General features: G+C 41.1%; 1 protein-coding gene across 1 annotated transcript in view; it reads left to right on the top strand.

The window, feature by feature from the left end:
* Positions 1-271: 271 nt before the first annotated feature.
* The window catches only part of sh2d3a (SH2 domain containing 3A), a 110651-nt gene continuing 97185 nt past the window's right edge, over positions 272-13737 (top strand). The window contains exons 1-4 of the mRNA XM_051920885.1: positions 272-419; positions 3091-3204; positions 4868-4985; positions 11640-11949. Of these exons, the coding sequence (XP_051776845.1) occupies positions 3115-3204; positions 4868-4985; positions 11640-11949 (518 nt within the window). The 5' untranslated portion in view covers positions 272-419; positions 3091-3114. The remainder of the gene's footprint in view (positions 420-3090; positions 3205-4867; positions 4986-11639; positions 11950-13737) is intronic.

The raw sequence follows: 13737 nt of genomic DNA, 5'->3' as shown, positions 1-13737 counted from the left end.
TTAACCCCCTGTATGACATTTGGTGAAAAGTGTGTATTTTCTGTAGGCACGGATTTGCTGTCTTGACACTTTTTTTTTCTTATCAGTTTTCATGTCATGCTTCTGTCTTGACTCCAGGGCTGGAATTACAGGTATGTGATTTTGTCAGAACACGCATGGTTTGAGCAGTCTTGCTGTTTCCACGCAGCCTGTCTCATTTAGTTGGTTATCTGTGCCCCGAGGGTGCCTGCACTCACCCAGCCCCTGCCGTGCTCAGTTCATGTGGTTTGGAGTCGAGATGCAGCCTTTGCTGAGCTGCTTTGTTGAGCGCATTCCTGGCTATACATCAAGAATCTACAAAAGTTGGAAATTTGCAAGTGAGGTTTAGTTTTAGGTGGAGGGGGACCTGCAGCAGGCAGCTGTTTCTGGCTGCCCTTTAGGTGAGTAGCCGTCTCGGTGTTCGTTCAAAGGTGGTGGGCTAACTGGTCACTCGTGTCCAGCAGGCACGGCTTTGGGTGGTTGCAGTGAACACTGTTTAATGATTGAAATCATAAAGAGAAGATAAAAAAAAAAACATTTTACAGGCGGTATGGCTGAGGGCTTCTCTCCAGCAAACTGTGAGGGCAATTCTAGACCTGTGCAGTAATCACGAAAGCCAAAGATCGATCTAGTTGGACCTGTCATTGGGACATTGCCAGACAACACCTAGGGAGCTTTCATCCTTTGGTATCTGGTAACTTAAAAAAGAATAAAGAAAAAAAAAACTAACAACATAATGCACATTTAAGTATTTATGTGTGGTCTGCAGTGCTGGAAGTGAATACTGTGAGCTTTAATTGCCTGTGAGACGCTTACCTGCAGTTAGTAACTCAGCGACGTTCAAAATACTCAAAAACGGCCTCTCCGTGATGGCTCAGTGGCTCCTGCAACACTCAGCACTGCGTTTGTTTTGCACTGCACATCCGACTCACTTCACTTTGCACATCTTTGGACGTGCCCTTCTCGCTGCTTCCGTGAATAGAATTGTGGTCTTACTTAGAATGACCTGTTCGGTATGCGACATTGTTTTATATCTTTGTTTTACATTACGGTATTGGAGCAAATTGTGTGGATCGTGTGATCTGGGTGGGGCCTCGTGGGCTGCGTGATGATGTGAGCCGGCGTGCGAAGGGCTTCTTTATGACACTTGGTCCACTACTACTGTATAGTCGTCGTAGTTAAATCTGCTATACTATTATTAACATTGCTAGTAATAGTAGTAGAGTCTGTTTAATTATTATTCACATTGTTAGTGGAAGTAGTAAAGTCTGTTTTATTAATATTGACATTACTAGTAGTAGTAGTAGTAGTAGTAGTAGTAGTAGTAGCAGTGGAAGAGTCTGTTTTAATATTAATAGTACTAGTGGGAGTAATAACGTCTGTTTTATTATTATTGACATTATTATTAGTTGTAGAAGAAGAGGGTGTTTTAATAATGTTAATGTTACTAGCAGGGGTAGTAGCGCTTTAAGTATTGAGAAAAGCGCTATATAAATGTAATAAATTATTATTTATTATTATTAAAGTCTGTTTTATTAGTATTAATATTACTGTAGGAGTAGTTGAGTCAGTTTTAACAACAATAATACTACTAGCAGGAGAAGTAGAGTTTTTTATTAATACTACTAGTAAAAGTAGTAGACTCTGTTTCATTATTATTAACATTTCTAGTAGTAGTAGTAGTAGAATTGGTTTTATTATTAATATTATTATTAGCAGGAGAAGTAAAGTTTGTGTTATTATTACTAACATTACTCCTCCTCCTCCTCCTCCTCCTACTACTACAGTAGAGTCTGCTTTATTATTAATTTTAGTACTAGAGTGTATCATTACTATTAATATTACTAGTAGAAGTGGTAGAGTTTGTGTTATTATTATTAATTATTATTATTATTACTAGCAGGAGTAGTAGAGTCTGTTTTATTAGTATTAATATTACTGTAGGAGTAGTAGAGTCAGTTTTATTAACAATAATACTACTAGCAGGAGAATTAGTTTTTTTATTAATACTACTAGTAGAAGTAGTAGACTCTGTTTCATTTTTATTAACATTTCTAGTAGTAGTAGTAGAATTGGTTTTATTATTAATATTATTATTAGCAGGAGAAGTAAAGTTTGTGTTATTATTACTAACATTACTCCTCCTACTACTACTACAGTAGAGTCTGTTTTATTATTAATTTTACTACTAGAGTGTATCGTTACTATTAATATTACTAGTAGAAGTGGTAGAGTTTGTATTATTATTATTATTATTACTATTATTATTATTAGCAGGAGTAGTAGAGTATTTGTTTTTTTAATATTAGTACTAGTAGTAGAGTCTATTTTAGGATTTTTAATATTACTAGTAGAAGTGGCAGAGTTTGTGTTTTTATTATTAATATCACTAGCAGGAGTAGTAGAGTTTGTTTTATTATTGTTAAGTTTAGTACTAGGAGTAGAAGAGTTAATTTTATTACTATTAATATTATTACAAGTAGGAGTAGTAGAGTCTGTTTTATTATTATTACTAGTAAGTGTAGTTGTTAATGTGTTATTATTAGTTTTATCTGTTTCAGTAGTATTGGCAGTGGTTTTGCTATTATTAATTGAAGTGGTAGTGGCTTTATTATTAGCTCTAAAAAAATAAAAATAACCATCATCATCATCATCATCATCATTATTTTCAATGTTACTTTTGATATAATGAAAAATAGTCGTGGTGTAATTTCTTGATGTTATGGTGATATTAATATTAATAAAACAATAATAAAGTGGTAGATGCAGGGATTTTCTTCTGCTGTTCTTTGCTTTGAATTACATTTTTTTAATAAATATTAATTGATTAATTCTTTAGTTAACATCTTCTGAGCTAATTGACAGGAAAAGTTATGTTAATTCTGGTATCCAAATGAAGCATTTGGGCATTTTCTTTTATTAATTGTATCAGTTGTTTTTAAATATGTTGCATCATGGTTACCTTTTCTGCTATTTTTACATAACTTTTTCTATGAATCAAAGATCTTTGTGTTTTCTTCAAAAAGTGACAAATTTACCTGAATAATTTCTCCGCTTTACCCCTTCTTTCAGAATTCTGCGTGCTGCTGTCAGACCATGAGCAATTATTCAATCTCAGTGCTTCTTAGTCAGGTGGGACTTTTCCAGTACAGCAAGGTACTCGAGAAGAAATACTGTGGTTTGGAGGTAAGTGAATGTAAAGAAGGAATGAAGCTTTAAGGTCACTCGAGTGCATTTGTGAAACTTAGCACTAAAACTTAAAACTACCTTTAAAAAACTAGATCTGTCCTTATCGTGAGTTGTACTTAAACTGCCCTTTCTCTCCCTTTCCCTGGTCAATCTCAGCTTGAGCCCTCACTCTTTATTGTCATTTTACAATGAGAGTTACATTTTATAAATTATTTTATTTTATTATCTATCTATCTATCTATCTATCACCAAATGCATTTCTTGTTAATTTATTTAAATTTTTAATCTTGCCTGCTACACTATCTATCTATCTATCTATCTATCTAAGATCTATTTCAGATATGGTGGACCTTATTCCCATACCTAGGAGTTTATAATAATGGAAGGGATGGATGGGCATTGTGACAAAGATGCAAAATTATCCCCTTTCCAACCAGAATGGGTATCCTGACAGGGATGATTGATGTTTGCTTTCCCAGTCAGGAGGCCATATTAGATGAAGGGTAGTGGTGAGCACGCCACCTGAGACCAAGTGTTCCCCCATTACACTGGGTTGCAGTGTTTCTCTTGGTGAGGTCCCAATGTAACACCCACAATGCACTTTGATCATTGTAGTCCACATGAGCAGCCCTGTTGGGGTCAGTGGCAGCTGGAGGAGGGCCTAGTCCTGAACTTTCGTGGTACTGACTCACTGCCAGTCTTTTCCAAAAATAGACAAATTGTTTAAAGTACAAATGGATGGATGGATTGACTGTTTTTTTTATTAATATTTTATTCTATTAAAATTAAAAAACATTTGATACATGCAAGGCAAATTTAACAAAACTGGTTTGAAACAACGTAACCCCCCATGACAAAGAGAGCTAGGTTAGCATAGCACTTTAATAATAGTAAAAATATGCAAATAAATGAATAAATAAAAATAGATAGAACAGAAAAAGAGGGGAGAGAATCCACTTCCTCAATTTAAATGTTTATTCTAAAATGTTATTTATCAGATCCTGCCAGGTTTTGAAAACGTTTTGTGCAGATCTCCTAAGTGAGAATTTGATTTTTTCCAATTTTCCATAATATATAACATTAGTTACCCACTGATGTAGAGGAGGAGAGTTAGGATTCTTCCCGTTTAGCAAGACAAGTCTACATGCCAATAGTGAAGTAAAGGCAATCACAGTTTGTTTGTCTTTCTCAACTTTAAGCCCCTCTGTGAGCCCCCCAAACACAGCTGTTAGTGGATTAGGAGGGATTGTGGCACCCAGTCTGTCTGACAGGCATTTAAAAATTTTGGTTCAGAATGATGTTAATTTGGTGCAGGCCCAAAACATGTGACCCAGTGAGGCTGAAACTTGATTTCAACGTTCGCAGGTTAGATCTCGCCCTGGAATACATTTTTGGACAATTTGACATCACTTGTAAAGATTACCATTTCCAAAATATAACTTGATCCTAGCTGAGCTTTACATTCATCTTTATTTTCCTAGAAAAGATTTTTTCACATCAACAGTAAACACAAAATCGCCATTACCTGAATAGGAAAAAAATTTATAAGTTGCAAATTGTGACAATGCTGTCAACTGCAGAGTGTCATTGTGAGTCAGTGAATACGCTCATTTTATACATGTACACCACAAGTGATTTGGGGTCTTTTCTGCCTCCTCAGGCTTTGCTCTATGTGACTGACTCAGACTTGAGAGAAGCAGGGATTCAGAGCCAGCAACACCGTGAGGCTATCCTCTCCAACATCAAGAGGCACCAGCGGAGAGACAGCCATAAAAGAGGTACGGTAATCAGGATTAAACAATAGATTAAACTTGAAAGACCCTTTCATAAGATGCCTGCTAGTGGACGTCTAGCACAGGGAAGCTTTCTCCAAGAATCTTCCTCCTGTTGTTGCTCACACTGATCCTAACGGGGCTGCCCAAGGAAACTACAAGTCCCAGAATGCCCTGTGGGTGTTGAATTGGGACCAAGTCGAGAGAAATGTTGACACCCAATGTACAGCTGGAACAAAATAAGCAATTTGAATTTTGGAATTTAAAAAGCAAGTCAGTTAAACATGACGACAACATGGCTGAAATGAACACCTGGAGCCCCCTGCTGTGTGGTGTCTCTGCTGTCTAGGGGATGGCTATAAAATCTTTATCTATCATCACCTCACAATGAAGTAGAGACACTGGTTTGCGTTAATATTTCTAAGGTTGTATAATCTGAAATTGAAAACTATGAGGAAACTTTGAACCTTTCTGGATTTCTTCCCACTAGTCAAAGACAGGTAGGTCAAGTTAATCTGCAACAATCTGTGTGGGTGCTCTTTGCGGTCGAATGGCATCCATCCAGGGTTGGTTACTTCTCATTGGTGCCCAGTACTGCCAGGATCAGTGCCAGCTCGTCACCAACCAAAGAACTGAAAGATGTGTAAAATGATTTATGAGTAAAATTGAGACCACAGTCAATAAAAGCCAGGAGTATAAGCAGTGTGCTGTTTGTAATGGGTATAGGATGAAGTTTGAATGTGTTTCTGTGGAGGTTTGAGTGGTAATTAAGTTCGTAAAGTTGTGCAGTGACCAGCAGACTGAGGATCGAGACAGGGTGAGGTCAGCAATAATGCATTCAGAAAGTATTGAGACATCTTCACTTTCTGTACAATTTATTGTGTTGTAGATTTAATTTAAGTTGATGTGAAAATGAACAGCCTTGATACAGAAAAAGGGTAAATATAATAATAATAATAATAATTCATTACATATATATTCAGAGTTGTGAACAGGTTTGAGTCCAAAACAGAACTGATTACAGAATGAAGTTGTCGGGGTTTTAAGTCAGGCCGGCGGAAGTGACATCATCGGACTCAGGCAGGATTTCTCATATTTGACCTACAGAGATAACAGATACAGGATTATTGCACCCCTGGCACCCTGCCTGGGGTTTGTTTCCTGCCTTGCGCACTGTGTTGGCTGGGATTGGCCCCCCGTGACCCTATAGTTAGGATATAGCAGGTTGGATAATGGATGGATGGATGGATGGTCCTTCCAGCTGTCTCCTAAGCGCACGTGTGTGACAGTGGATAAATCTGCATAATGACAAACCTTAAACATGTTTTCAGAAAAGTCTGCAAAAAATCAAAAATTGAAATCTTGCCTTGCTCTAAGTGTTAAGACCCTTCGCACTGACACCCCAAATTGTGCTCAGGTGCGTCCTGTTTGCTTAAAGTTTCTAGAACTTGATTGAAGACCCATCCATCCATCCATCCATTGTCTCCCGCTTATCCGAGGTCTGGTCGCGGGGGCAGCAGCTTGAGCAGAGATGCCCAGACTTCCCTCTCCCCGGCCACTTCTTCTAGCTCTTCTGGGAGAATCCCAAGGCGTTCCCAGGCCAGTCGAGAGACATAGTCCCTCCAGCGTGTCCTGGGTCTTCCCCGGGGCCTCCTCCCGGTTAGACGTGCCCGGAACACCTCACCAGGGAGGCGTCCAGGAGGCATCCTAATCAGATGCCCGAGCCACCTCATCTGACTCCTCTCGATGCGGAGAAGCAGCGGCTCTACTCTGAGCCCCTCCCGGATGACTGAGCTTCTCACCCTATCTTGAAGGGAAAGCCCAGACACCCTGCGGAGGAAACTCATTTCAGCCGCTTGTATTCACGATCTCGTTCTTTCGGTCACTACCCATAGCTCATGACCATAGGTGAGGGTAGGAACATAGATCGACTGGTAAATTGAGAGCTTCGCCTTGCGGCTCAGCTCCTTTTTCACCACGACAGACCGATGCAACGCCCGCATTACTGCGGATGCCGCACCGATCCGCCTGTCGATCTCACGCTCCATTCTTCCCTCACTCGTGAACAAGACCCCGAGATACTTGAACTCCTCCACTTGGGGCAGGATCTCGCTACCAACCCTGAGAGGGCACTCCACCCTTTTCCGGTTGAGGACCATGGTCTCGGATTTGGAGGTGCTGATTCTCATCCCAGCCGCTTCACACTCGGCTGCGAACCGATCCAGAGAGAGCTGAAGATCACGGCCTGATGAAGCAAACAGGACAACATCATCTGCAAAAAGCAGTGACCCAATCCTGAGCCCACCAAACCGGACCCCCTCAACACCCTGGCTTCGCCTAGAAATTCTGTCCATAAAAGTTATGAACAGAATCGGTGACAAAGGGCAGCCCTGGCGGAGTCCAACTCTCACTGGAAACGGGGTCGACTTACTGCCGGCAATGCGGACCAAGCTCTGGCACCGATCGTACAGGGACCGAACAGCCCTTATCAGGGGGGCCGGTACCCCATACTCTCGGAGTACCCCCCACAGGATTCCCCGAGGGACACGGTCGAATGCCTTTTCCAAGTCCACAAAACACATGTAGACTGGTTGGGCAAACTCCCATGCAAACTGTGGCAAACTGAATTGACTGAACAACGTTTAGAAAGAAACACCAGCGTATAGAATAGAAGGTCCCACAATTCACACTGTATGTCAAGACAACAGCCAAGCTGTGAAGTCCAAGGAACTCTCTGGAGGTCTCCACAATCAAGCTGTGGTGGGGCATAAATCAAGGCAAGGGAACCATTTCTAAAGATTTGAGCATCCCCAGGAGCCCAGTGGATTCAATAATTGTGAAATGGAAGACGTTTGGAACCACCAGGACTACTCCTAGGGTTGGAAGTCTGGCCAAACTAAGTAACTGGGCAAGAAGTGCTTTGGTGATGGAGGTGACCAAGAACACAATGGTCACTCTAACAGAGCTTCATGACTCTCCTGCTGAGATCGGAGAAGCTGTCCAAAGGACGACCAGCTCCACAGCACTCCATCAGACAGGTGTTTTTGGTAGAGTGACTAATTCCCACTTGGAATTTACTAAATGGCATTTAAAAGACTATGAGAGCAGGAGGGAAAAGATTCTCTAGTCTGATAGGACAAAAATTGAACTCTTCAGGCAGAAGTCAAAGAACTATGTCTGATGAAGACCAGGCACTGCTCATGACCTGCCGGATACCATCCCGACGGTGCAGCACTGAAATGGTAGCATCATACTATGGGAGTTCTCCTCAGCAGCAGGGACAGACTGGTTAGAAATGAGGAATGGATGAATGCGGCCAAAGACAGAGTGGTCCTTGAAGAAAACCTGCTGCAGTGTGCACGCGACCTCAGAGTGGGGTGACAGCTCAACATTCACCCAGACAATGCTGGAGTGATGTCAGGACAAGTCTCTTACGGTCTTTGAGTGGCTCAGCCAAAGCCAAGACTTAAGTGCCTTAGCGTTAGACGAGAGCATCACTTGGGCTGTAAAAACAGTGACAAAAGTGTTAATCCTGAGTGACACTTTGGCAAAGGGTATAGACGCATAAGACCCAAGGATGACCTGGGCTGTAAACGTGTTTACAGGATTAATGCCGAGCGTAGGCGTGTCTTTTGTAAGCGTCAGGCCTGAGCGCTACATGGGCAACAGTTTAGATGCATCTTCTCCTGGCCTCATAATGGCGTCTCTTAAGAAACGTCTCTCATCAGCATTGATGACGAAGTGAGTCCATCTTCAGGCAGTGAAATCGAAATGGTTAGTGAATCCAAAAGTGACGCTTGCATCGCTCACACATGTGCAGTCTGCTGTTGCTATTATTATTTGTATCATCATTATATTTTCTACACTTATGACTTTGTACTTTTAACATTTTGCACACTTTACAGTCGAAAGATGAGATCTAATAAAAATGTAATATTTCACGTCAAATAATTGAAACACTTTTTTGTTTTTTTTTTTTGAGAAAAAAAATGTAACGCTAAGACAGTTAAACCCCGTAGAACTTCTATGGAGAAACATCGAGATGGCAGCCTACAGACACTTCCCATCCAACCTAATGGAGCTTGAGAGAATCTGCCAGGAAAAATGGGATCAACTGCCCAAATCCTGGTGCGCAAAGCTTGTAGACACGTACCCAAGCAGACTTGAAGATGTAATTCCTGCCAAAGGGGCTTCTAGAAAGTACTGAATTAAGGGTCTGAATACTTTTATGAAGGAGAGATTTCAGTTTCTGATTTTTATTAAAATTTCCAAACCCTTCTAAAAACATGTTTTCACTTTGCCATTATGTGTTATCGAGTGTAGATTGATTGGCAGAAACAGACAATGTATTCATTTACAATTAACTCTACAACACAGTAAAGTGTGCAGAAAGTGAAGTCCGAGTACATCCTGAATTCACTGTACCTGGAGTGTTCCAGAAAGAATGAAATGACTTACCGCAGTTTTCCAAAAGGTGCTTTTTAATGGCGTTAATGAACCTCATGGGGAGGTTTGAATAGGCAGAGGAAAGGGGGAAGAGCATGGAAGTAGGGAATCCATCGGGAGCCTGGGATTCCCGGACATTTTTCATTCCCGCATTCCCGGGAATGAAACTGCTGTAATTCCCGGGAAAACGGGAACGACAAAGCTTGCATATATAGCGTGTAAAAGTGTAAAATCGATCATGAAATAACAGAGTTATAGTTGAAAATAATTAAGGTGTCGCCATTGCTGCAGCTTGCACTTCATCAGACAACAGCTTTGAACAGCAACTTGAAATTGCAATGCGCCAGTCTGTTGCATCCGCATTATCTGTGCCAAGAAACTTGCCATCACAGAATGATGACAAGAAACTGGATGCATCAGTAAAAGCTGAAGTGGCGGTGTTTCAGCGCAACAGCAAGCGCGGGCATTGTTTAGAACAAGTGTATCAATATCTAATGATTGTGCCGCCTACTTCAGTGGAGGCAGAGCGTGCCTTCTTAGTGGCTGGTGTACTCTGCACGAAGGTGTGCTCTTGCCTGGACGACCGCACGCTGGACACGTTAATCTCTATATATAATCTTCATTTGGATCTTGATCTTTGTTTGCCCGCGAATGAATTAGAAGAAGCAGCACTACAGTAAATGGCAGTAGAGAGACAGCTAAAACATAGGCATTGCATTAAGAATCTCCTCCAGGCTTATACTACTGAAGACTGTAGTACTCCAGTCACACCTCAAAGCACAGACATTTAAACTAAACAAATTGTTGTGCTTTAAATTAACTAATCTTTATATATAATCTTCATTTGGATCTTGATCTTTGTTTGTCCGCGAATTCCACGCATGCGTAGACCACCTTACAGTTTAGTATGTTGTTGTTACTCACGGATGTCAACAATGTGCCAGAATAACGAAAGGGGTGGTGGACAGTGTTACACTGGTTAGCTCCTGAGGCCTGGTTAGAGAATGAGATTGCCGAAGATAAAAGGTACGTGCCTATGTAACATATGAATGAAAGAAAGACAGTGGGTAAAATGAATGACAACGTAACAGCACGTTCCGGAAATTATTATTGTTACGTTGTAGCCGGCGAGTGCTGCGCGTCTCACAGTTGTACCATGGCTTGCTCACATGTCAGTGAAGTGATCCCTATTTATGCTTTAAAGAGAGTCTGGATACCTATGTGTCCCCCTTTTATAACCATTGCTCTGTGTATATTGCTTTACTCTTTGGATTGCCACAAAGCAACCTGCAAGATTGGAGAAAGGTTGAGAAGAAATCATGAGAGGAAACGACAGTGTCGTGAAAACGAGACGGACTGTGAACGGAGAGAAGCAGAAATGCTCCTCCACCACCACATAATTACTATTCGGACAGTGATTCCGAGTAGGCCGTTCCTATCGAATCAATGTCCAAGGGTTTTGTTTTGTAATTTTGTTTCCCTTATAAAACATCATAATGCTGTGCGACGAAGGGCCCAGTTCACGACTGGCAGCTGCGTTTAAACAGGGAGCCCTTCACAGACAACTTTAACACGCGCAACGTAGTTGGGCGCACATGGCTAGTAATAATAATAATAATTTACATTTATATAGCGCTTTTCTCAGTACTCAAAGCGCTATCCACACAGGGAAGAACCAGGAAGCGAACCCACAATCTTCCACAGTCTCCTTACTGCAAAGCAGCAGCACTATCACTACACCACCTGTGAGGACGTTGTGTTTTCTACGCTCTTATTACCACAACTAAAGATACATGTACTTCTATGACAGCATGAACTGCTTGTAGATAAGGTTAGTCTTTTATTTGTGTCAACATATTGCAGTAGTTTTATTAAAAATAAGTGTCAGTCGTTCTAAAACCATTCACATGTGAGATGCCCGTGCACTGTGTCATCCCCGGGAGCCCGGGATTCCCGAATTCCCGGGAATGGATAAACTCGTCCGGGAATGGATTCCCTACATGGAAGGCCATTGGAGAATTTGCATGCTGGAGAATAGGGAGATGGCCTGGCATCTGCCAGCATAGGAGGGACTGTGAGCACCGTTGTCCATACGCACACGTGATCCAGGACTTGCCCCATTGTCTTGGTGCTTTCCCCCGTGGCTCCCAACATTACATGCTGGAAAAACTCGTGAAGGAAATCCACCTCTAATTGCTTTTATTCTTTCATCAGGTGTCAGTGTGTCCAGCTCAGCCTCCACTACTGGTCCTTCCTCAACAACTAAAGTACGCCGAAAACACTCCCTTGCCTCTTCCATTGACCTGTTGAAACCTGAGAAGAGGCTCACCGGACAAAGCTTCAGCCTCTTTCGTCAGAGCATCCTCCCACGCCTTTGGAAAAAAGAACGAGTCTCTTCCTGCCGCGATCTTCCCACTCTGGTTGAAACAAGCGATTCCCAAGTGCAGGAAGCACACACTGACGTGAGCGCCTTAGTTCTCCTCTGCAGAGAAGAAAAAGAAGAAGAAAGGTCACAGCAAGACAGGTACATTTCTTCATCTTTTATTGTGAAGATTGCTAACTTTGATGTCTTCTAACAAGCCACATCTGGGAAGTTCCTCTAGATATAACAAATATGATATAAAGAATTAGAAGAGTTGGCTGTGCCACTTGGGCTGATTTCTATTCCGTCAGGTCTGGCTGTAATGGTGAGCCAAAAGAATGGCTGTGAACCAGCTGTTGCCATCCTGACTGAAGTCTTGGGTCCTTAACTTGTGATGAAGTCCCCATGTGTGGAGTTGTCTTACTTCTGGTAGTCTCTCAGATGTTTTTTGGTCCATTTTGACCATTACTTAGGGTTGCGTATTGTGGCTATCATTTTAGGCCCACATTGCTTAGTTGCCATGGATGTATCCTTAAAGGTCACGAACCCCACTTCAGCTGTGATGGCATAAAAAGGTCTTCAGGGGCAATCCTTCTCTGTCTGAGCTGTGGATAAAACCCTTTTTTGTGTTTTTGGTGTTTTCTAAAACTCTTAGTGTGCCAAATCTCGTTTACCGACCTTTATTATCACTTTCTCGCTCTGAGATTGTTCTTCGTTTTGGTTTGTCAAGTGGCTTTCTTTTGGTTTTGACCCTTTTCCAGATTCTGTATGTTCTTCTCCTGGTCATTCTCAAATATCTTCTGCTTTGTAGTCGGAAGCTTTTACAAATATTTTTCGTGTGTTATTTCTGAATGTGTTTTGATACCTTTGAATCAGGGGTTTGAAACGCGCAGAATTCATACCTACTCTGTAAATATTTTTCTGCTTCATTTTTCAAGATATGAGCAGAGGACACGAAAATTCCTGTAATCGGTCAAAAGCATGGGAGCAGGGTGTAAGTATTGAGTATGCCGCTAAAGTCTAGTTAACCAGTCCGCAAAGGGGCATCATGTTGAGTTGATCAAGGGCTTATTTCTGGCATTAATTCTACAATTGAGTACAGACTGCTGTCACTGTCCTGCTCCACAGACAGATTGAGGAGATCGTTCCTCCCCCAAACTATGCGACTCTTTAATTCCACCAGGGGGGGTAAACGTTAATATTTAACATTATACATAGTTATTGTCTGTTTTTTTCACCTGTATTATTATCATTCTTTAATTTAATATTATTTATTGTATCAGTATGCTGATGCTGAAGAATGTGAATTTCCCATTGGGATTAATAAAGTATCTATCTATCTATCTATCTATCTATCTATCTATCTATCTATCTAGGACTTAGATGATTTTTCCTCCATTGCACAGTAGCAGATTTTCAAGAGACAATGATGATCACGTTTTCTTAGAAATTGACTTACTTATTCATAAAGAGTTTGGACAGACTGTTAATCAGAGACGTTATGTTAAGCTGCTGAGGAGTCTGTAGGATAGCATCACTTAACAAAAACATCTGGAGAAGTGGCGTATAGATAGATAGATAGATAGATAGATAGATAGATAGATAGATAGATAGATAGATAGATAGATAGATAGATAGATAGATAGATAGATAGATAGATAGATAGATAGATAGATAGATAGATAGATAGATAGATACTTTATTAATCCCAAGGGGAAATTCACATACTCCAGCAGCAGCATACTGATAAAGAAACAATATCAAATTTAACAACTGTCTGATAGAACATCTGCAGCATCTTATTGCAGATGTTATAAGACGCCAGCCTTCTAAGGAAGTATAGTCGGCTCTGTCCTCTCTTGCACAGATCATCAGTATTGGCAGTCCAGTCCAGTTTATCATCCAGCTGCACTCCCAGGTATTTATAGGTCTGCACCCTCTGCACACAGT

The sequence above is a fragment of the Erpetoichthys calabaricus genome, chromosome 17, assembly GCF_900747795.2.
Source record: "Erpetoichthys calabaricus chromosome 17, fErpCal1.3, whole genome shotgun sequence".
Taxonomy (NCBI): Eukaryota; Metazoa; Chordata; class Cladistia; order Polypteriformes; family Polypteridae; genus Erpetoichthys; species Erpetoichthys calabaricus.
Note: the sequence above shows the minus strand (reverse complement) of the source record. Positions and strands in the feature narration are given on the sequence as shown.